The sequence below is a fragment of the Oryza sativa genome, chromosome 2 (genome assembly GCF_034140825.1).
Source record: "Oryza sativa Japonica Group chromosome 2, ASM3414082v1".
Lineage (NCBI taxonomy): Eukaryota > Viridiplantae > Streptophyta > Magnoliopsida > Poales > Poaceae > Oryza > Oryza sativa.
In genome coordinates this window covers 15,717,628-15,742,893 of record NC_089036.1, presented here as the reverse complement: position 1 = coordinate 15,742,893, position 25,266 = coordinate 15,717,628, and the positions used below count along the sequence as shown (strand labels likewise).

At 43.5% G+C, this 25,266-nt stretch overlaps 1 protein-coding gene across 2 annotated transcripts; it reads left to right on the top strand.

Annotated features, from left to right (window-relative positions):
• Positions 1-1,455: 1,455 nt before the first annotated feature.
• On the top strand, positions 1,456-21,044 carry LOC9267316 (alpha-terpineol synthase, chloroplastic). 2 transcript variants are annotated; one of them, XR_010739589.1, is made up of 7 exons: positions 1,456-1,793; positions 2,189-2,444; positions 2,629-2,995; positions 3,072-3,290; positions 9,001-9,081; positions 20,151-20,402; positions 20,569-21,044. XR_010739589.1 is itself a non-coding variant. In XM_015769298.3 (6 exons), the coding sequence occupies exons 1-5, from the start codon at positions 1,506-1,508 to the stop codon at positions 9,062-9,064; spliced, it is 1,194 nt and encodes a 397-aa protein (XP_015624784.1). In that variant the 5' UTR covers positions 1,456-1,505; the 3' UTR covers positions 9,065-9,081; positions 20,151-20,542. The 2 variants fall into 2 exon arrangements, 1 of the variants encoding a protein (XP_015624784.1); XM_015769298.3 differs by lacking the exon at positions 20,569-21,044 and having other exon boundaries at positions 20,151-20,542.
• The last annotated feature ends 4,222 nt before the right edge of the window (positions 21,045-25,266 follow it).

The window sequence follows — 25,266 nt, the reverse complement described above, 5'->3', positions numbered from 1 at the left end:
AAAAGTTTCCATATGTATGAAGCATTGGTACTGCTACCCCTTTGATCCCTTGTGCACGCATGATATGCATGCCCTGCATGCTGCATGTTCATGTGAATATGCTCAAGCCATGCACGAGTTCCAAAGCTTCAGGTTCCCTGTCCTTGTTTGCATGCAATTGCTCGTTTTGGTTTTGCTTCTTGCCTTTACTCGTTAGTCTTTGCACGCCGTACGTATAAGACAGCACCTATGCTATCTGTCCGTGCCTATGCACGCACCGCAGTCGCAGCCCTCGTGTTCACTGTCCATAATTCTGTCGTCTCGGCCCTCCACGTCCGCCGTGCCATGCCACGCTCGCCGGTTTCGCCCTTCCGTCACTGGCCTCCCTGCCGCCGCGGATCCGCGTTTGCGGCGTGCGTCGGGTGCGCCGTCCATGGCGCTACCCCTCCGATCTCTCCGGTCGCCTTCGGCCACGCTCGGCCCCGTCTTCCGGTCACGTTCCGCCATCGCCAGTCTGATCGCGAGTGAGGTCGTCGCCTCCGCAACGTCCTCATTGTCGCCATCGATCTCATTGCCACGGCTGACAATCTCCTGTCGATGCGCGATCCCACCTCGTGTTTCCTCCTCCACATGTCTTCTTGTTCCAATGACGAAACCTTCTGCTATGATACCACTTGTTATAAATGTTAGTCGATATAGCGGAACGACAACTAACCTTCCCGATCGCTTCAATCATTGATCACCAAAGACACGCTAGATGACGACACAAGAAAACACGATATTTGTTAACGAGGTTCAGCCGAAGCCTATATCCCCGGGGCTCTGATTATGGGTGCTCCTCCCCAACCAATATAGCACCTAGCTGCTACGAGTCCATGGCACACCGCCATCATCTCCCTGCATGTCTACGCTCCATTGTAGTCGCCATGGTTACATTGTGGTGCCCCCCTCTCTATTTAATAGAGTTGCCGGGTTACAAAGTCTGACTCTAACTCTACCCCCTAACACCTATTACAACTCCAAGTCCAATTATAACAAAATAGGACTAGTATATTCGACACCTATTCTAACAGTATATTTCTCGATCCCGATTTGAGTGCTTCTTATTAAGAAATATTGTGCAGGTTTTTCGTCTTTTAGGTAGAGTTTTTTATTAATTAAATTCCAATTTTACACCTCTAAAATATTTTACTACCCACGCTGTCACGTGTACTATAGTCAATCATAGAATCAGATCTTATGGATCCAAATTAAAGTGACGGATGGCCCGTAATCATTTTAGACCGTGTTTAGTTTCAAAATAATTCTTTAAACTTTTCAACTTTTTCATCACATCAAAACTTTCCTACACACATAAACTTCCAACTTTTTTATCACATCGTTTCAATTTCAACCAAACTTTCAATTTTGGTGTGAACTAAACACAGCCTTAGAGTACTATATATACATACCGTGGCCATGGCAGTACGTAAGGCACCAAGGACCTAGCAGAAGGTGCCATTGTAAAAGCATACAAGCCAAGAGAGATGACGAGTAGCATGAAGTTGCCCGCTACCTTCCTCTCCTTCAGTTCACATCAGCCCAGAGGAAGCTCCCATTGTTCTGTAGCCTCTGCTGCATATGCTGCTGAACCAAGACTCGGCGAAGGAGCAGTGGTGTCTAAGAAGACGCCAAGCCGTTCTCCCTGCAGGACGATGGCCAAGGTTGATGACAAGAATGATCTCTGCAGAATGAATCAAGCAAAGTTCGAGCCTTCCATCTGGGGAGATTTCTTCCTCTCTTACTGCAACCCGTTGGCTTACTCTGACAATCAGGTTTATTCTCGCTTCACATTCTGCAATCTCTCCGTCTCTGTCTCTATATGTTTCTGTGTTTTACGAGTCTGAATTAACTAGCCGGAAATCTCTAAATTTGCAGTCTCACAGAAACTTTCCCTTAGGAAAACTACATAAACAAATAAATATATAAGCACGGAAATGGAAGAAGCTATTGTTTAATAACAGAGAATATTTTCTTCAGAATGTTTATTCATTCCAAAAGTACAGCGCATGTACTTAATAAATGATTTTCTCACAGCCACCTACCACAGAATATTTGTTCCAGAATGTTTACAGTTTATGAATAATTAGCTGTGATTTTCTTACGGCCGCATGTAAATTGATTTCAGGCGGAGAGTTAGTTTAATTAAGAATGTTCCTTTTTCCCGCAGAGATCGATGGAAGAACGGGCAGAGTATCTGAAGAAAGAGGTGGCAAAACTCATAGTAAATTCAAGAACCGATAGCCTTCCGGAGAAGCTGCATCTTATAGATGTACTGGAGCGTCTCTGTGTGGACCATCTGTTCGAAGAGGAGATTAACGCTGTGATGGATGAAATTAGCGACGCCGATGTCAGTGACTGTGAACTGCATACTGTAGCTCTGTGGTTTTATCTTCTCCTTAAACATCGACACAGAGTTTCTCCAGGTAATTAATAACGAAATCATGACCAGGAGATAAGTTTTTTTCACCAATGATATTCTTTATGGAGTAGTAAAACGGGTGCTAACTGGCTGAAAAAATAATCATATTTGGGCCTTTTTCCCTTCACATTTTTTAACATTTCCACGAAATGCTGGCGGCATTCACAAACTTCGATTCTGTATTCTAGATGTGTTTCTGAAGTTTAGAGATGAAGATGGAATTTTTGAGGCAGAAGACGCAAGGGACCTGCTAAGTCTTTACAATGCCGCTCATCTCACGACACATGGAGAGGGAATACTTGATGAAGCTATTTCCTTCACTAAAAGGCAACTAAGATCATTGATGCCCAAAGTTGTTGAAGGGTCACTAGCTCATGACATAAATTCTGCGCTTGAGATCCCTCTCCCTAGAAGGGTTCGAATATATGAGGCCAAGTATTTTATGTCTACATATGAGAAAGGAGCTTCAGTGAATGAGATGATTATGGAACTTGCAAAGTTGAGCTACAATATCATGCAAATCCATCATCAGCAAGAGCTGAAAATAATTACAAGGTTAAGTAACCTGTTTTTGTTAAAATTATGTTCCATATTAATAAACGTTAAAAATGTATTTTACATGTGTCTACAGGTGGTGGAAGGATCTGCAACTTGAAACAAGGCTCTCCTTCGCAAGAGATAGAGTTGTGGAGTGCTACTTTTGGATAGCAGGAGTATATTTCGAGCCATGTTACTCTCGAGGTCGAATTATATTGACAAAAGTGCTAGCCATTGTGTCTATTTTGGACGATATTTATGATGTATATGGATCTCCAGAAGAGTGTGAACAGTTTACCAAATGTATAGAAAGGTCTGTATTCTCTCATATTTGGATTAAATTATTTATTTACTGTGAATAACAAAAATAAACAAAACCTAAAACTCTAATTCAATTCAATACATTATATATTAATTCAATTGAAATTTCGATAACTGCAACTCATTTATCCGATTCATGAGTCTCCCTCCATCCCAAAATAGTTTTTTTTTCAAGGATTTAAATTTTATCTCAAATAGTTACCCAGGCATCTCAATTTTAAAATTTTCCCTATTTTACCCTCAACATCCCACTCTCAACCGTACACTATTTAATAAGGAATATTATAGTTTTATTTTCCTTAAACCTTAATCTACGCTGAATAAACTAGAACGGGACCTATTTTCCTGACGGATGGAGTATTATCATAATTATATTTCTCATCAGTCATCAAGTAGTATTTCTTTGAACTCTTGTATAGCACATATAAGTTTTATAGGTGTAAATGATGTATTATCTTGTGGGCGGTCGTGTCCAATGTTTTTGACGGTGATTAATCATGTTCAGCTGGGACCCAAAGATGGGTTGTAATCTCCCCGAGCTTCTGAGATTTGCGTTTGAAAAAATTTTGGATACCTACCAAAACATTGATGATGAGTGTCGAAACATGAATTCGGCAATAATAAAAGAGGTAGCGTACGAGACCTAAAAGTGGATGGATACGGAGACAAGGATTTAGACAGGTTCAGCTCCTCTCAATAAGAGGTAATAACCTACTCCTGTTTGGGGATTTGAATCCGCCGAGTATAGTATAGATCTGACGATCTAGTTGTCTCATGCCCCCTAGAGAGCCTACTGCCCACCTTATATATGATGGGGGACTGGATTACAAGATAGAAACCTTAACCAACACGGTATCGGTTTCCTAAATCTACTTTACAATCTTATCAAACCAGGACATAAGGCCGTTCCATAATATACAGGGAAACGTAATACCCAAGTCATGATCCGTTACATATTTTATAGATATAAGTTATCCCCTATAACCAGTCGGATAACCACGCCATGTGGGTATGGGGTACCCATAATCTCCACAGTAGCCCCTGAGACCTTCGCAGTCGAAAAGATAATCTTCTCTCAAACCAGATTACTCCAAAGCCGAGTGCTTCAATCATCATCGCCATGATCTCCCGAGTACTTTTACCAAATATGAAGACTGTGCTGGGCTGAAAAATAAAGTCAGGTGCATCGACTAGATGCACCTAATAGGTGTAGCCCCCGACTATGTGGTTAGCTGAACAAACTAAGCATATAGTCAAGGAATAAATAATCCAACCAACCGAGTGGTTTTGATAATTGTAGTCAACCAAGTGACTTAATATTAATATATAGCATATGCGGTGTGAATCCCGAATAACATGATCCGAGTGATGTACCGACTGCTTTGTAAAATATGATGCATGCAATCTAAAATTGACTACATCATTGAAAATTCACATAGCAAAACAGCTATAAAGAAGAGCTTGATGTTGTGAATAAAGAAATTTCCAAAGTATTGGGCATACACCACACGTACACTACTTTAACAGATGTGCTTAAGTCCCTAAAAGACACATGGTTTCACCACACCTGGAAATATATGACATAGGTGGTGTAACATCTGAGTAAATAAACTCATAAGGATTTACCAACCGTCTAGAAAATAACCAAAATATATAATCAGCCTAAGCCATAATATTAGTCAATAAAAATGCACACTTACGTGGCAAAAAACAATAATATTGTATCCAATCAATTGCTTGATAAACCCAAACAGCGCCATGACTATATAAAAAAGTCACCGGGGCAGCTATAAAAAGCTTTACTGTTTGACACCTTTTAAGATGCATTGTACCAACTCCTAAAAAGTTGAGTAACTGTGGTATAAAAGGATTTTAAGGTATTGGGCACTTGATCACGCGCACTTTGGCCTAAGCAAAAAGTGCCTAAGTCCCTAAAAGAACGTGACAGGCCACACCTGAAAATATGGGCTGCAGACATATTAGGCCTAGGCCAAAAAATATGCCTTCGACACCCTTTAAAGGATGACGCATGTAACATGCTCCCGAGTGATAAATCTTCCGGGTGATATAGACCAAGTATAGCTCATATGAATAGCTTCTGATCTGAGTGACTATCCCTTATGGGATACTCCCAAATAGATAAAATAATTGAATCCCGACTGGCGCAAGTATTCGGTTGATAACCCTTACGGGGAATAATAAATAGTCCAGTCTTTGAGCATAGAAAATAAACCCATGATCATGAATTCATGTTGCATGTATCCGGAATAAGTCCAAATTGAAGGTATGATACTTGTGTTTGAGCTAGTAAGCCTTTGAGCATATAGCTTGTCCTTCTGTCGTAGTCATAATTGTCCATTGATGGTAGCTGACGCAGTTGGCATAGAGACAAGACGACCAATATAGAGATAATATTGCCCACCAGAGGTGGCAAAAATATTGGTGGTAGTGAAGATAGTGATACCAATCAAAAGTGATGAAGTTGCACAGCCATGGAGGCAAAGAAACCAGTCAGCAACAGTCAGGTCAGCCAGCAATGAATATGAAGGCGCCCAGCGATAAAGTTGTGTAGCCATGGCAGCGAAATAATCAGTCGGTGACAGACGAGGCAAATCAAAGGCTACGACGAAATCCACCAATCATGAAGATGAAGAAAATAGTCCGCAACGACAAACGCAACTGACATAATGAAGATGATGATGTCGGCGATCCTGTTAATAGCAGTGTCGCAACCAATGATAATGACGAACACGCTCATCAGCATTTGCATAGTAGGTCAACCGTGAAGGTGAAATAATAAGTCGGTGAAGACATAATCATCCATTAGCAACAGCGGAGATGTCAGAGCCGATGAAGCAGAGGTGCTGGTGATGATGTCAGTGACAATAATCCATCAAATTAATGTTATAGCTGTTGTAGATGCTTCACTTGGAGGAGAGTTGATGTTGTTGCCCAACTCGTCTAAACCGAAATATTTGAAGTTGTTGAAGTAGAATGTCTGCTCCGAAGCAAAGATGAAGATATTGACTCCTGGAGTTGACTTGTTGGCTGATTAATTGATTTCTTCAGCTTGACATAAAATTTGTCAAATTTTGAGCCTTGTATTTGTGTAGCCCCCGACTCTTTGATTAGTTGGGAAACAACTGAACATAGAGTCGAGAACTGTAGCTTCTTGTCGTTGAATAGTCATTGCTTGATTGAAGATATGTGTTGAAGATGTCCAAGTAGAAATCCTGAATATTGGAGAGCCACTTGTAGTAAAATAACACGGCATCGCATGCCGAGATGTCGAGGTTCACAAAGACGTCGTGGTTGGTGAAGTAGCAAAACTTACGAAGTAGCAACAATAGAGTTTGCTGGTGCCGAAGATAATAAAGATGAGGTCGCTCTACCATGATGACAAAGTTGCATTGCCGTGATGAAGTGAATACGAGTCGGCGGCAACAGAAGCAAACTGGTAGTGAAGACGCGCAGTTGTGAAGATAAAAGCACCAGTCGGCAGCGGCATAACCAGTCGGCGACGGAAGACGATGATGTCCATCAGTAGTGGTAGCTGTATAAACCAGACGTAGAGGTGAGGGCACTAGTCAGCAGCAGACGAGACGACCGGCGATGAAGACGATAAGGCCAATCAACACTGGTAGAATCATGCAGCCATGGAAGTGAAGAAACCAGTCAGCGGTAGACGTAGACAGCTTGCGTTGAAGATGATGACGCCTGTTAGCGATGGCAGCGACATGGACAGCCGTGAAGATGATAGCAATAGTTGGCGTCACACGAGGCAGCCGGTCGGTGAAGACGTAGACGCGCAATGTCACAGCCAGATTTTTTGTTTTAGGATTTATAAATTATTTAATAAATTATTAATAGAATTTATATTAAATGTTCATTAATTTTCAAGTAAAGTTAAATGTGGGAAATAAAATTTTCTAAATTTAAAGCATGGCTGGATTTAATTTTTATTAAATTCTCCATGATTAATTATACTCTCTGAAATTTTCTCTGATTTTTCAGAGCTCAATTCCTAAATGATACAAAGAACAGTTCAGTAATTAGTTAATCAATAATCAATTAATGATCTAATTATAATTATGTTAAGAGCTTTTCTTGTTTAAAAATCCTTAAATTTTAAATTGTTGTTTAAAAGGAATTATTAGAAATGATCCTAAAAGCCTAAAAGAGAAGATCTAATTTAATTTTGTTAAATCTCAATATAAAATTGGGCTAGATAAAATTTTGTTAAATACTTCTCTTGATTCTTTAGTTCCTAGATTTTTCTGGGACTTATTTGAGCCAAGGAAGTATTTTTAATAAATGGAATTGCATTTCAGGAATAATTTAAATAGAAAAATGTTTTTAAATCCTCCTTTTGGCTTTGGGCCGAAAGTTGGCCCAAAACAGCTCTCTCTCTCCCTCGGCCCAATCGGCCCAGTTAGCCGCCCGCGCGCGCGCGTTCGCCCGCTGACAGGTGGGTCAGGCCCGTCGTCTTCCTCCCGACGAAACCCTAGCCGCCGCCGCCATTCCAATCCGGTCGATCCTTTCCGTTTCCGATGAAATCAATAGAGGGGAAATGATCTTCTCGATCTCCTCTATCTTTTCTCTTTTGGAATCACCGGCTAAAATCGCTTGGAAAGTGTTGGATTCGAGGTCGATTCGGATCGGTCTCTCTCTCTCTCCGAACCCTAACTTTCCATCCCGTCGCCGGCCGCCGTGGGCCTTCGTCGCCGCCTCCTAGCCCCTATAAAAAGATCCCCGGGACCTCCTCTCTCCACCGCCACTTTTGTCTTAGCCCGCCGTCGCGTGTAGCGCCGCCTCCGTGTAGCCCTAGCCGCCGCCGTCGTTGTTGTCGGTTCAGCCGCGACGCGCCGCCGTTGCAGTCGCCGCCTTCGGTCGCCGTCGCCACCATCGGCATCGTGAGGTCGTCACCGTTCCCGTCCACTGCTTCGCCGCCGCCGAAGACCGCCGGAGCACCACCGTCACCGTCGACCCGAAGACCACCGCCGCTTCAACCTCGCCGCCGTCGTCGTCTGTCGTCGTTTGCCACCATCCAAGTGCTCGGTGAGTTCGCCGCGTCATCCTCTACGTGTTGGTGTCTTCCGTTTGTGCCGCCTCACCGTCGTTCGCCGTCGAGCATGCGTGAGCCGAGTCGCCGCCGGTGATGACGTTATCGCCGACGTCATCGTCGCCTTGTCCCGTGGACCGGTCGTGGGCCGATAGATCTCGGTCGTTCGTTTTGGATGGATCGATCTCGGCCGTCCATTCCGTAGACCGCCGCTGTGCACCCGGTCCTCCACGAACCCTAGCCGATGACGCTATAATTCCCTTTTCCTTTTCAAAAATAATTCATTATTGTGTCGTAATTCAATTAAAATCCATATAAATGCTTTAATCCGGTTTAATCTTTAAAAATTCATAACTAATTCATTGTAACTCAGTTTAATGTGGTTCAAGTTGCAAAAGTTGTATAAAATAAAGATCTACATATTAAAATTATCCATAAATTGAATTAAATTTATTTAATCCTTTTTAAATGGGCTTTAATTAGATTTAATCTTGTAAAATTCGTAATAAATTCATTTGAAGTCAGAATGAGGCCGTTCAAGTCTCATAATTCATCTAAAATTATGATCTACATGTTTGTTTACTTTTTATGTATTGTTTATTTGGTTTTTATTAGTCTTTTTCCTCGTTTTGTGTGTTAGCTTGTCGTTCCCGTCGTTTCGAAGGTTTGCGAGTGCGCTGGAAGTGTTCAAGAAGATTAATTGAAGACCCGTTATTACAAGGCAAGTCACACAGATCCTGAACACAATTCCTTTGAGCATGTTGATCCTATATTTAAATTCTCTATTTATTTCAACTGTGCATTTATTTTCTAATGTCACTGGGTGGTGTGAACTTATTCCTTTGTTATGGCCTGTTTGCATTGATTACTCTATTCCTTGATACCTTGGGTTATAATTTGGCTAGTTGGGCTTTATATATTGGTTCAGCTAGATGTTAGACATAATTGCTTAGCCATGCTTAGAAACATTAGCACACAATTGGGATAACTAATGTTTCACTATTACTTAATGATGGATATTTAATGATAGCTCATGATAGTCAATCGTGATTGGTTAATTAATTAATGTACCAACTAAAACTTGATAATGGTGGGTTGTGAGCACATGGTTTTGATGGTCGTGCTCATGACAATTAAGGACCGGTTCACGATTTTCGGTTGTGAAACATTAACCGTGCCAACCACAAGCCAGAATGGGCAACGGCTGGACACTTCGTATAACAAGGCTCGTTGCGGAGCACCAGACTGAGAAGTGGCGGAGATAAGCCCACGGGGGTCGCTGGGGAGTCCATGCCTTGTTTATAAGGGGGTGACTATGATCCGGGAACGGTGCACTGCTTTGAGTTGAGTTATGCGAGGGGTCTTGTCACAATCACTCAACATGGTGACGTGTCTGCGCGGACACGGCAACATGCTGGTGGGTTGTGTCTTGTGGGTACAGTGGTACACCTCTGCCCAGAGTAAAACTATTCGAATAGCCGTGCCCGCGGTTATGGGCGGGTCTAACAATGTATTTCGTGATTAGTCTCACACTTTTCACCATAATAAATGATGCTATAACTGGTAATAATTTGATTAGCTCCTGGTTTAGAATGGTATATTCCTGGTTTGGAGATAGATCTGTGCAGCCGGGTATGGTTGTTTAGAATGGTTGGGCCTGTGCAGCATGGGTGTGCTGTTCAGTGTTGATTAATATTGATGATTAATTACTCTATTGTTTTACAAATTCTCAAATGTTTGCTAAATGCTGCTTTTGCAAATGAGCCCTATATTATGCCATCCTTTGGTATCCTTGTGCACTTGCATATTTGCTGTATGGCTTGCTGAGTATGTCATATGCTCACCTTGCAATAATCAATCAAACCTCAGTTGAAGACAAGTTGCGAAGGAGAAGACGTTTGGCTTATACCCCAGTTGAGCTGCCTGTGGGAGTGGAGCCGGAGCTTCGCTAGATTTTATTTTCCGCTGTAGTTTTCTTCATGGTGAGGACTAAGTGCCTCTTAAGTAAGTATTTATCGTTTTAGTTAATTTGATGAATCTGTATATTAAATTGTCAGTTTGTGCACATCGGCTGATTCCTGGACGAGGATTTTATGCACAAATAAGTTCGGAAATTACTAGTGAATTTCTGGGCGTGACACGCAACAACGGCGGCATAATAGGCCAGCCGTGCAGGCGGAGACGCCAATCGGCGGCGGACGAGGCGGACAGTCGGTGAAGTCGATGACGCCCAACAACAGCGGCATAATAGGCCGGCCGTGCAAGCAGAAACTCCAGTCGGCGGCAGACGAGGCGGCCAGTCGGTGAAGTCGATGACGCCCGACAACGGCGGCATAATAGGCCGGCCGTGCAGGCGAAAACACCAGTCGGTGGTGGCGAAGGCAAGCCGGTCGGTGAAGACGTAGACGCCCAACAACGGTGGTGTGACCAACCAACCGTGAAGGCGGAGACACCAGTCGGCGGCAGACGAAGGCAGCCGGTCGGTAAAGACGTAGACGCCCAACAACGGTGGCATAATAGGCCAGGCGTGCAGGCAGAAACACCAGTCGGCGGCGGACGAGGCGGCCGGTCGGTGAATACGTAGACGCCCAACAACGGCGGCATAATAGGCCAGCCGTGCAGGCGGTGACACCAGTCGATGGCGGATGAGGCGGCCGGTCGGTGAAGACGTAGACGCCCAACAACGGCGGCATAATAGGCCAGCCGTGCAGGCCGAAACACTAGTCGGCGGCGGATGAGGCGGCCGGTCGGTGAAGATGTAAACGCCCAACAACGGCGGCATAATAGGCCAACCATGCAGGCGGTGACACCAATCGACGGCGGATGAGGCGGCCGGTCGGTGAAGATGTAGACACCCAACAACGGCGGCATAATAGGCCAGCCGTGCAGGCGGAAACACCAGTCAGCGGCGGACGAGGCGGCCGGTCGGTGAAGATGTAGACGCCCAACAACAGCGGCATAATAGGCCAGCTGTGCAGGCGGTGACACCAGTTGGTGGCGGCGAAAGCAAACCGGCGGTGAAGATATAGACGCCTAACAACGGTGTTGTGACCAACCAACTGTATAGGCGAAGACAGCAGTCGGCGGCGACGATGGCGAGCTGGTGGTGATGTTCTGACTGATCCATTCCTGGAGCGTAAGAGATAAGCTGAAAACCATGAATCCCTTTTATGCATATCTGGATTTGGATCCTGCAGAACAAACATATTTTATGCATATCTGGATTTAGATCCTGCAGAACAAACATATAGGATGAGTAGTATCTGATGTAAATATAATACTGGAGAAAAATGCAAGTATTTTAAAATATTTATAAATATGTATTTCTCCTCTTGTCAATTTTGATTTCCCCGAGCAGATGACTCCTTACGTTTAAACACTCTGCCCGACTAGTCATAGTCCCCAAGCATCAGGAGTCGGCCTAGGCACTTCCCAAACATGCATATGAGTGACATGAGTTCGTCATTAATGGAACTAAGTTTCACGAATCAGAATTTACTACTCGAGTACTTTTGCAATTGTGAAGAGCAGAAAATAAATTTATCTTATCTCTATGCTTTTAATTTATTCTGAATAATACTTAGCACCTTGCGTTACTCGGTCCATCCAACGAGCCCCCGGGTGCTAGCAATCGGCCCAAAGGCAACTATCCATTGGCAAACCAAACGGAAAGCATAGGAAGATAGAACTCCATAACTCGATAGGAACTTTATTGTTACTCGGATTATTTCACAAGCAATCAAGATAAATAAAAATTGTTTAAAAATATGATATAACATCTATAGCCCTCGACTCACTAGTCAACGGAGAACCAGTTAATGTAGTGAGGCAGAGGAAAAGGAAAATATCATATAAAGAAAATTATTGATGACTTAGCTGTGTAATATTCCCCTTGGTGATGGCAGAGGTGGCCAATGTGGGAACAAAGTCGTTCATCAATAATAATGAAGACACCAGTCGGCGGCGACGAAGGCGGTCGACGGTGAAACCGAAGATGCCCACCAACGGCGGCATAATTGGCCAGCCGTGTAGGCAGAGACACCAGTCAGCGGCGGCGAAGGCAAGCCGGTCGGTGAAGACGTGGACGCCCATGAACGGTGGTGTGGCCGACCAACCGTATAGGCGAGGACACCGGTCGGCGGCGACAGAGGCAGGCCGGCGATGAAGTCGTAGACACCCAACAGCGGCGACATAATAGGCCAGCCGTGCAGGCAGCAATACCAGTCGGCGGCGACGAAGGCCAGCCGGTCGGTGAAGACATGGACGCCCGTGAACGGTGGTGTGACCAACCAACCGTAAAGGCGAGGACAACAGTCGGCGGCGACGGAGGCAGGCCGGCGGTGAAGTCGTAGACGCCCGACAGCGGCGGCATAATAGGCCAGCCGTGCAGGCAGAAATACCAGTCGGCGGCGGCGAAGGCCAACCGGTCGGTGAAGACGTGGACGCCTGTGAACGGTGGTGTGACCAACCAACCATAAAGGCGAGGACAACAGTCGGCGGCGACGGAGGCAGGCCGGCGGTGAATGTCACGACCGGAATTAACCCAACGGGCGTTCCTTTCGTGCGTGTATTATTCCTTGTCCCAGGAGGCAAGGTACACCAAGAGTTGATATAATTCAGAGTTTAACAAGCGGAAGCGTAAATAGATAATTTATTACATGGGCGACGAAGGCCCAGCACACACAAAGACAAACGAGAAACAGCGGAAGACTAGGGCGACGACCACAGGCGCTTGACGGCAGGCACGAGCTAGACACCAAAGCCTTCATCAACCAGGGGCTCCTCTTCTGGGTTGGGAAAAATTGAGCAAGACTGAGTACAACCACCGTACTCAACAAGACACACCCACAAGTGCATAATAAATGCAAGGGAGTACAAGGGAGTTATAATATAAAGGGTTAGGGTTGCAGTAAACAGCATTTAAAGATGCTTAGTTGCTCAAAGCTATTTTGTAAACACGATTCTAGAACTATGCAATATTATTTATCAAGGCCGTGAACCCACACGAACCTGCCTTAACCCAAGGCCTACGATGATTCAGACCGAACCGGCAACCCGACCCTGGGTCCCAGCTCGTCCCAAGCCAACCCAGGCCAACCATTCCACATTTTAGTTGTTAAGCAGGTTTTAAGAATTAAAACACTAACTTGGGTACATTGCTCGGCTTGCCCATAACCGAGGGCGCGGCTATTCGAATAGATTATACTCTGATCAGAGGTGTACATCTTTACCCACAAGACACATCTTCCTCACGTGTAACCACGTGCCACATACCACCATGGTATACGGACGGAAGACATGACATAGTTTCCAACCCATCCTAGCCATAGACAAGAGTACCGACCCAATCCCACCTACGGCCGGAACCCCCGGGACAGGCAGGCAGGACTGAGCCCCTAGCAGCAGGACACGGGCCTGTTCCACGACATCTCGACTACCGGGCCGCAGCTCGTGTAGCCTTCATTTGCCCTGGAGATGTCCATCGACCCCCGACTTCGTCCATCTCCATCCGTGTACTTTTGTTTATAACCAGACTGAGCCACAAACTAAGCCTTACCCACTAGACATGTGGAAGTACGGTAGTGCTTTGCAACAGAGGCCCGAAGACCGGTCCTTATATGGCCGAGGTGCTACTATCAAAACCATGCACCCCGAGCCCAGCCTAAAACCATTTTGGGGATTTTGAATAGAGGGGGCGGTGTGAATCCAATTCCACAATACTCCAACAATTCCAAAGTGTCCAGGTGATATGAATATCCCAAAGTCTAGAGTTGTAAAACCGCCTAATGTTACCTAATTAAATAGCGAAGCATCTACCTAACATCATACTAGTGGTACCATGAGTAGAGTGTCCACTAGTTGGGGTTTTGTTTAATCTAGGGTGAACAAGGAAATAATAACAATAACAATAATAAGGTCATAACAAAGGTAAATAGGCATGGCTAAACAAAACAGTGATAACGCGGGAATTTAAATAACGCGATAATGCAATAATTTAAATCAACATAATTTCATAAACTGGGATTCAATATGTTCAAAGATGATGTGACTTGCCTTGCTCGCTTTCCCAAACGTCGGCTTCAACCTCCACGAAGAGCGGATCTTCCGAAGCTGCAGCGTCTACACGATCAATGGAAAAGAAAAGGCTTTTACTCTAATAAACTCCATATAACAAGCAGAAACAAAGCACAAAAATGGGTTCTTGACTTCTTAAGGAAAAATTAGAGACTTGAACGGTCCAATTCCGAGTTCAAATGGCCAAGTTATGGCCATTTGAAGGTTATATGCTCTTTAAATGAATATTTGCGAATTTCTTCACTTAAATTTTAATTTAAAATTTGGATTTATTGCGTCAGCCGAGGGAAGGGGCGCGCGGACCGGGTCCACGGGAGTGGGGCCCACGCGGCAGCCTCACGGTCCACGGTGGACCGGGTGCTCCCGGCTCACACCGGCCGGCGCCGTGGGTCCCACGCGTCAGCCGCACCCGAGGGCGCGGGCGGCTGACGGCCGGGCCCCACATGGCAGCCGCGGGGCGCGCCCGAAGGCGGCCACGCCGGCACAGCCGACGGGAGGCGGCGCACCCGCGCCCCGATGGTCGCTGCCGGCGACCACCGGCGCGGCGGAGCGGCGCCCGAGAGAGGGGAGGGAAGGGGGAAACGAATCGGCGGTCCATAGCTCACCCCGGGTCGACGGCGACGACGGAAACGGCGACCGGAGCATAGGAAGGCGGCGGCGCGGCTCGGGTAGACGGGGACGGCGGCGTTCCGGCGGTCGGCGGGCGAAACGGAGGGGTGGACGAGGTCGGCGAGGTTGCGGCGAAACCGAAGGAGGCGGCGCCGAAGCGGGAGAAGGTCCGGGGCGACGACGGCGGCAGACCGGAGCTCGGCGGTGACGGCGGAGAGAGAGAGCGACGGCGCGAGCTCGATTCCGGCGGAGAGAGAGCGGCGAGTGGCGGAAACGGTGGAGGGAGGCACGGGGAGTGTTTATATAGGGTTGGGAGTGAGAGAGGGCGGCCGGATGAGGGGGAAACGGGCGCGGAAGATCCGGCCGCCATTGATGCGCCGGCGAGGTTTAGGGGGAAAGATTCCGAACGAATCCGAGGGAGAGAGGGAGGGAAAAATGGGGGGGAAAGAGGGAGGGAATCACGGGGAATATTTCCCCCCTCTTGATTGCACGCGGGGCGGACGGGAGCGGCGGGATTTGCGGCGGCGGCGGCGCTAGGGCACGGGCGAGGCGGCGGGAGCGGCGGGAGGACGGGGATGACGGGTGGGCCCCACCCGTCAGCGAGGGTGGCGGGCGGGCCCGCCCGTCAGCGGCGCGCGCGCGGGGAGGAGGCCGAATGGGCCGCGGGGAGGAGGAGAGAGAGGGAAGGAGATGGGCCGAGCCGGCCCAAGAGGGGGAGGGGGGAAAAGACTTTTTAGGATTTTTCTTTTTATAAAATCATTTTAACTTTGTTTATTTCTTAATAATTATTATTTGTGCTCTGAAAATTCCACTAAAATTTATTTACGCATTTTAGGCTTTTAGGAAATATACAAAAATCCTCCAAGCCTTATTTGACTTTTAACTTTGCACATTTTACTTGTGGGAGGCTTTCACAAGGATTTTAATTATTCTAGGCATAATTTCGAGGATGTATTTTAGAGTCATTTTGGGACGCGACAGTGAAGTCGTAGACACCCAATAGCGGCGGCATAAAAGACCAGCCGTGCAGGCGAGGGCTCCAGTCGGTAGCGGACGAGGCAGCCGGTCAGTGAAGATGTTAGTCAGCAACAGCAAAGGTAGCCGACATGGGTACATGCAAAATAAATCAATGAATAGATCATCTGCTTAGTACCACATAAGAAAAATATAGGTATAAAGAAGCTTGTGCATGTATGTTTGCATATATCAATGCATATACACGGCTTGCATATATTGATTAATTAGCCAACTAATCTCCTGTGGCATGAACGCTAGACACATCCACACATCACCCGACAGGTCCTGCCATGCGCTCGTACAGATCGCAGGTCCGAGTCCAGATCAAATCCCAGTCAGAAACTTCTTGTGATGGGGATCGGACACGTTCGACCGGGGGTGCATGCAAAATAATAAACCACAGATCAAATAGAGATTAGTACCATAAGCAAATAAAAAAGTATAGATGATCATGAATGTTAATCGATGCATGTATGTTTGCATGTAGATCGATTTGTAGAAGAAGTCGGCGTCAGCCAGCTTGCCAGGGGTGATTAAAAAATTAACCACCACCACATATGTGCATCCGGCCCTGTAACCGATGGCTAACTTGATGGTCCTTCAGCACGACGTCGTCATTGAAGGTAGCTGGCGGATCTCATCAACAGCCAGGACATGCATGCAAACAAAAATTTGGGCCACACATCAATCTGTGTATTAGAAATTGATAAATAATAATAGATGGATCGTGGACCGAAGACCACGCCGGTGATTTCCAAGATTAGTTCCATCACACTTTTCGACGAGGAACTCGAAGCACCCCTACCTGGCGCGCCAACTGTCGAAACATGAATTCGGCAATAATAAAAGGGGGTAGCGCACGAGACCTAAAAGTGGATGGATGCGGAGACAAGGATTTAGACAGGTTCAGGCCCTCTCAATGAGAGGTAATACTCTACTCCTGTTTGGGGATTTGAATCCGCCGAGTGTAGTATAGATCTGACGATCTAGTTGTCTCATGCCCCCTAGAGAGCCTACTGCCCACCTTATATATGATGGGGGGCTGGATTACAAGATAGAAACCTTAACCAACACGGTATCGGTTTCCTAAATCTACTTTACAATCTTATCAAACCAGGACTTTAGGCCGTTCCATAATATACAGGGAAACGTAATACCCAAGTCATGATCCGTTACATATTTCATAGATATAAGTTATCCCCTATAACCAGTCAGATAACCACGCCGTGTGGGTATGGGGTACCCATAATCTCCACAATGAGCTACTACTGGAGGAAAAATATCGCATGTCATACCTAAAAAATTTTCTAAGTTATTTTATCATTGCAAATTTATTTCATGTATTTGAGTTATTGAAGTTTTAAAACTCTCATAAAGGTTTCAATCCTCTTAATATATCAATTTAAGTTACCTCTGAATGGGTAGTTCAATGCTAGTAATCACTTGCATCAAACAGGGTAACATGGCAAGTAATAACATTTTTTGTTTTTTAACCATCACTAACAATTAATACTTGTTACATAATTGGTTAGAGGTGTAAATTAGATAGAAATTGAAGTGTTATAGGCATACAGTACGCTACGATTGCATAAATAAAAAATTTCTACCGTGCAAATTAGGAAGCCCTAGGATCATAGACTCGATGCAAGGAGCAGTGGAAGAAGAGCCAGAGTAGCTTAATGCAATAAATCGAATATTGATGTAGAGAGTAGTTTATCTCAGCAATCCAGCCATCTTCTCCTTGTGCAATTGTATCCTCCTCGCATCATTGCCTTCTCGCTTCCCCCACACTGATCATTACCATCATCATGCCATTGACTAGTCCAAACAAGAAGTCCAAAATTTCAAGAAAAAAAGTCAATGGCATGAAATAATAATAATTTTTTTCTTGAATATGTTTGGAGTTCAAGAATTTTCTATCTTAAATTTAGTTTCTAAAATTTGTTCTTCCTTTCTTAACTACCTTTCTTAAAGTAAAGAAAATACTTCTGTAGATACAATTTTGTTTTATTGGAAATGCCAAGAAAATGTTAAAAATATTTAAACTCCAAATTTCAACTTAGTGTGTTGGTATTTGATACGATCACAGATAAATCCACAAGCGCATGGATACCGTTGTAACATTTCACCTGACAGTATTCTATGGGTATTGTTATTTGTTTTTCCGTAGGGAAAGCGACGGTGTAAAGAATAAGTCGATATATCATAATCATTCGATAATCAATATATGATAGTCTAACATGGGTAAATGTAATAATAATAATAATAATAATAATAATAACAACAACAACAACAACAACAACAACAACAACAACAACAACAACAACAACAACAACAACAACAACAACAACAACAACAACAACAACAACAACAACAACAACAACAACAACAACAACAATAATAATAATAATAGTTGTAGTAGTAATAGTAGTAGCAGCAGCAGCCGCCGCCACAGCAACAACAACTAATTTGGTAGTGTGACATACAGAAGAATCATCTCAATAAATAAACTAGCTAGTGAGAAAGACAATGAAAAGCTATTGGTTTCATCTGTACTTCTATGTTATCATTCTTAGTTGATACATACATTCATATACATAAGCATTTAGTTCTAGGCACCTAGTCACTACCGAGAGACAACTCCCTGTTGGTATACCAGTGTGTTATGTCATTTTACGAACTCTTACGTCATACCCAAATACGGAAGATTACAAAGTATAGACATGGTTGTTACCACCAGCCTCCTACCTTTGCATTCCATGGGGCACACCAATGGCATTTAATAAATCTAAGCACCATGATTACATGCTAAATAATACAACTAATTCTCCCAGGATTCCCACCCTTCAGATGGACAAGTTAGAACTAATGTAACCCGTTAAGATCATTGGACCAAGGCCATGGCATAGATTGACTAGCCTAAACATATATAGTATATGAAAGAGGTATAAACTACTCATAGGTCATATAATTGACACAATATATGAACTACGAACACAACTAAAAAAATAAGATAATTTAATTAGTAAACTCATATTTTTACAAAGAGAGTAAAGTAATAAAGACATACTCAAATCTTCGAGAAAACTAGGAAACTGAATAACTATTCTAAGCCTAAACTCCACTAATCTAGAGAGTAATACAAATGTAGAATAGAGAAATTGCTTATTGAGTGTGTGTTGGGAAGTGAGAGCTTCTTCTCCTTTTATAGTTGCTTATGATAGTTGAGTGGGTTGATTAACGCCCATAACCGCCATCAGGAGTTAATCAGAATGTCCATGTGCATGATAAAGATAAGGGGGGGGGGGGGGAAGGGGCACCACCTGTTTAGCCCCCCTGGGCCCCACCTATGTCCACCGCCTTTCTCCCAGAGGTTGACATGTGGACCCATAAGGTGGTGCATGGTGGATTGGTCTGATTTGTTGTCTATTCAATTCGTGTGCTCTCACGTGATTCACCGGAGGTGTGTTTCTTTGCATGTAGGCACATCTTCTCCTTCGGTTTATTGTATAATCACTGCATCCATAGTATCCTACAAGGACAAGTGGAACTACATTAGTTGTACTACCTCCGTCCCAATTATAGCAACCTAGAATGAGATTAGATCATCTAGGATAGGACTCATCCTAGGATTACGAATCTAGACATGGAGCTTGTCTAGATTTATAATCCTAGCATAGGTCTAATCCCATCCTAAGTTGCTACATTTTGGGACGAAGGTAACTAATATGTATGTAAGAAATGTTAGTTCCCTTTTATTTACTGACATAAGTAACGGTCGAAATCGGTACTTAACGATTGTCAATATGGTGCAATCATAGTAAAACAAAAGGTAAAAAACTAAAAGGAAATAGAAGAAGTGGACAAAAGGGCCATTTCATGCCTTGATATGAGTACTTGCAATTTATTTTGTGTAGATTTTTGATATTTGCAATGTCGATTGTTCTATGGAGATCTTTATGATTGCAATTTATGATTGATCCAAATCACCTTTCTTTGAAATAACAAAGGGAGAATATACTTCAAATATGAATTTTTAGCTCCTTTTTGTGTGGATGCTGCTAAGCATTTTGTCTTAATTTTATGCAGACAGTAGATCTGGTTAGAGCTTACAACAAAGAGGTGAAATGGCGTGAAGAAGGTTACATTCCTGGAACAATTGATGAACACTTGCAGGTTTCAGCGAGGAGTGGTGCATGTCACCTGCTGTCTTGCACATCATTTGTAGGGATGGATGATATAGTTTCAAAAGACTGCTTTGATTGGGTATGTAGTGTGCCCAAAATAGTACAATCACTCTGCATAATTTTGAGGTTATCCGATGATCTTAAGTCATATGAGGTAAAGTTTATTTTCTTAAGTTAGACACATATTACATTTGTATAACTATAATAGACACATGGAGTATTTTCTTCAAAAATAATCAGCAACATTGTTTAGATAATTACTAATTAAGTTACATTCTTTTCCTATTGTTTAAATTTTGATGAGGAAATTTCTTATGCAGCGTGAGAGATTGACTTTACATGTAGCGTCGACAATAGATAGCTGCATGAAGGAACACAACATTGACATTGAAATGGCGTATGAGAAGATACATCTACTAATCGAGGAGTCATGGAAAGATTTCAATGGCGAGTGGTTGGATTCTGGTAATACTCAACCAATACAACTAATGGAACGAATATTCAACCTAACAAGAACGATGGAGTTCTTTTATAAGAAAGATGATGCATATACAAATGGCCACACAATCAAGGATAATATCTACTCGTTGTTCGTAGAGCCTGTAATGATGAGCTAATTTGTCAGATTCCGCATACAAACATCTATGATTTGTAGGCTATGGTTTGGTCTATTTAATAAGCACTATCACATTTGGTAATAAAAACCCAGTGTGCTTAAATCTCATATAAACACATATGAGCATTGTCAACATCTTAAGTTGCAAAACTCATAATAAATCTGTAGTTTTCATTACCCACGGTCAACATTCACTGGATTCATGTCATGGCCAGAAATTTAGCCAAATTTCTAAACTATCTAGTGTATAAACCCCTGTCTAGGAATCACGTAAGGGTACACAAAATGGCAAATTAATGTATAGATCCAAACGTAAATACTAACAAAAGAGGCACTTAGTCATCACACCGAAAAGAATGCAGCAGCAGAGGAAAAGGCGATCCTACCGACGCATTAGCTCCACTCCACTGGCAAAAACTCAATTGGGGTATAAGCCTTGGTCCACTAACTTTGTCTTCAACTCATAAACACAACACTTCTGAACATGGGGAATAATAGTAATGTTGAGTACAACCACCGTACTCAGCAAGCCACACCAACGATGTAATCATGCAAGGGGAGACAAGGGAGGTTTGTGGCTATTTGCATAAAAGTAGTTGTAAACATTTATAGTTGAAAAGAGTAAAACAGTTGATTGATTAATTCAAGATTAGATGTCAACTGAACAACGCTACGCCACGTTGAACAGGCCCAACCAACCCACCTGAACTACTCTGATTCATTATGCCAAGTTAATTAATAGAGTGGGGCTAATCACAGTGAAGCTATTCGATCGCCCATAACCGCGGGCATGGCTATTAGAATAGTTTTACTCTAGCCAGAGGTGTACAACTGTACCTACAAGACACAACCAACAATAGATTCTGCACGCTAGCATGCAAAACGAGAAAACACTCTAATAAAAACCAAATAAACCATACATGAAAAGTAAACAGACATGTAAAGCTCAACTTTAGATGAATTTTGCAACTTGAATGGATCAATTTGGAATTCGTTTGAATTTGTTATGAATTTTAGAAGATTTCATCCCTTTAATTGTATTTACGGAATTAAATACGATTTATGACATCAGCCGAGCGGATAGGTGGCGCTAACAAGCAGGCCCCACCTGTCAGTGATTCAAGGGGACGGGTGCACGGTGGACCGGCTCCACGTGTGCACCGGCTGCGAGCACACCACGTTCCAGCCATGCAGCAGCCACGGTGGATAGGCGGGAGGAGGTGGTGCCGACGTGGCGCCACGGAGGCAACAACACAGGTGTGTTGCTGCAAAACACGGCTCGCTGGGAGATTTGCTTAACTCAAATGTAGGTCCAAGGCTTGCCTCGACTATAAAAAGCGTGCCAGCTGGTTCAATCCTGCAGCCAACAAGGAAAAAAGCAAATGTAGTTAGATGAACGATAGCCGATGGGCTGATGAGCCGATGACGTATCGTTGAGACCTATCCGGAGCAGTTAATCTAAATCGGCTCTGTCTTTATGATGAAATAAGTGAAGCAAAATCCTAGATATGTAATACTGTCTGTTTGTCTTTTATCAGTATCTTTTAGACGGTATTGCAAAAATAACTGATGATCCAATACTTAGAATATAACAGATAATATGCTGGCTATTACTCCAGTACAACCATATATAGACAAATCAATCTAGATAAATATGCCAATCCTCAAATAACGATATGGCCGAGGTTGGTTAATACTTGATATATTTATATATAGTGATCTATCTATATAAGTGGCAAATATACATAAAGCAAATTGGAAAACATGCATTATCATGTATATTAGGTAAGATCAGCTAAAACTCCGATGCTATCCTTAGTTATGATCAATTCTAGGTTAGTTTAGGGTTGTAGACAAGACTAGGGTTGATGCAACTGAAAGTATGTAAAGAATCATAGAGCCTAAACAATCAAGAAATTAATCAATTTTCAGGATGGTACCTTAGCTAATTTAATCCGGCAAGACGATTTAGCCAACACTAGCATAAACCCTAAAACGAATCTCAGCCGATATGATCAAATTGAGATGCTAAACTAGATTAACTAAGATATATAATAAACAATGGTTACAAGAACAAGATTAATACAACTAAAACGATATAATAGCCCCGATAATACAAACCATTGAGACATGTTAGCTCTTATCAGAAGATCACAGCTGGTACCTTGACTCAAAGCAAGAACTCGTCGAAAACTTAAAAGAAAAGTTGTATTGATTGTTCAGAGATTTTACAGGGACCCTGGTGTACATATTTATACCCACGGGTAGATGATACGCCCATTATAGACACGACACAAACTTTCCTAGAGAACAAAAAAGTCCACATGGCAGACTCTTACTATATCTCTAATTCAAACTGACATGAATATCTTAATTAATAGATACAATTGCCTTATGTGGGTTGTATCCCTATACGACAATAATCTGTTATCCCAATCTAGGCCCAAACCAAGCCCATGTCCAACTGTATCACCTACTTTATTGTATCGGCTTAACTGGATTCCGACTCTGTTTCCAGTCGGTGCAACATCCAGCCGATGCACAGTCTATTTCCAATTTGACTTGCTTTCGCACCAAATCTGCTTCGATTTGTTTTTTCTTCTCTGAGTCTGATGCCATATTCCGCTGATAACAGGGTGGCAATAGGGTGGCCATGTGGACGGCCCGGATCGCCCCGAAGGGAGATCGGGCGGCCAAGGGTGGAGCAGCGGAACTCTCTGGGCAAATAGGCAGGGAGTGGCGGTGCGTGGCCCGACAGTCGCCGGCGGCGACCATCCGGCGCGGCGACGCACAATGGAGGCAGCGTAAGAGGCGAGTAGGAGACAGAGCAAGGTCACCGTGGGGTGCCGGCGAGGAGATTGAGGCGAAGCTCAACAGGGTAGCGACGATGATGTGTGAGCGGTGTTGGTATTTCTTACAATCACAGATAAAATCCACAAGCGCAGGAATATACCAATGTAGCACTTTCCCTACGGAATATTCCAAGGGTATCGAATCCAAGGGAACGTGTGTGGTCAGATCTTCCTCCGGTTCATCTAAGGATACCAAGCAGATGATAGGCCAGGATAGAGAGGATTTGCTAGTGAGAAACATTGTCTAGGGAAAGCTTAACTTTAATCCTAATGCAATACTTCAGGCACTTGCAACCCGCTGTTCCCGGATGTCGCTCTACTACGTACCCGGATAGGGAGGACTTAAGTGATCTTGAGGGCTTTCACCAGCTCTGCACCTACCTCAAACGTACTGTGGGATACACAGCAATTACTGGATAACAATTACCTAAACACCACATCTAAGCAATTAATATATACTTTAGTGTTTATAACTCACCAAAGAAATCAATATATTTTAGTTGATTATAGTGAACAATAATCCCGTATGCTATTTAGGAACTAACCAAGAGATAATTCTCACAAGATAAATCTAAATTACTCAGGAGGAATATTATATTGAATTCGGAGTAATAAACAGAATAAAAGAAACAGAAGAAGATTATCGACAACTCCGGAATTCTTCTGACTTCTTCTACTCTACTGTCTTCCTATTTTAGTATACAATATAGTACAATAAAGCCTCTTATAATTCAGCTCAAGCTTGGAAGTGTGTGTGAAGTGAAGAAGTGAGGTCTATTTATAGGGTAGTTATAATGGTTGTGAGAAGGGGAAATGTTTGAACTGCCCTACAACCGTCATTAGGAGAGCATCTGGAGCATCCACGCCAAACCCCAGGATCAACAGTGATCAGGGAGGTTCGGGCTGGGCCCTCTCGGCTTGGACTTCGGCCTGTGGACTCCCCTGACTCTCCTCTATCCGTTTCTCGGAATTTTGGGCTTAGTCTTTGGTATTTTGATGAAGTTCACAACCCATCCTTCTATGGATACTTGTTTCTCCTCACTTTAGTCTGATTTTCCTCCTAACTTCAGGGTTTATCACCTGTATACAAATATACACCAACACTTGTGAGATTAAGCTCCTATCACTATGTTGGATGTTTTATTATCTGAACTTTATGTAGATGTTGGCGGTATAGAATTGGTATTTAACAGCCGCCAACAAAACCCCGCACACTTAGCTCTTTGCTCGTCCCTGAGTAAAGGTAAGTGTAGAATGAATTTCTTCAAGATATAAATCAGGTATATAAATAATTCACAACCATACCTGCACCTGTGAACTTTATCAGTGACTATCTTACCATCTTGAGAAATTGATAAATGGAACAATCTCGATTCCAGTCCTTCTTGCTTCTCTGTCAGACTCATGGGATTTTTATGAATTTTCGCAAACCAGCTCTTTTCCTCATATTGACTTTCTCTCTTGTCTCTCAGGGATATATATTTTCTTTTTGGATCCTCACCAAGGCAAAATGTGCCAGAATTCACACCTATTCTAAGGTTGATATGTGG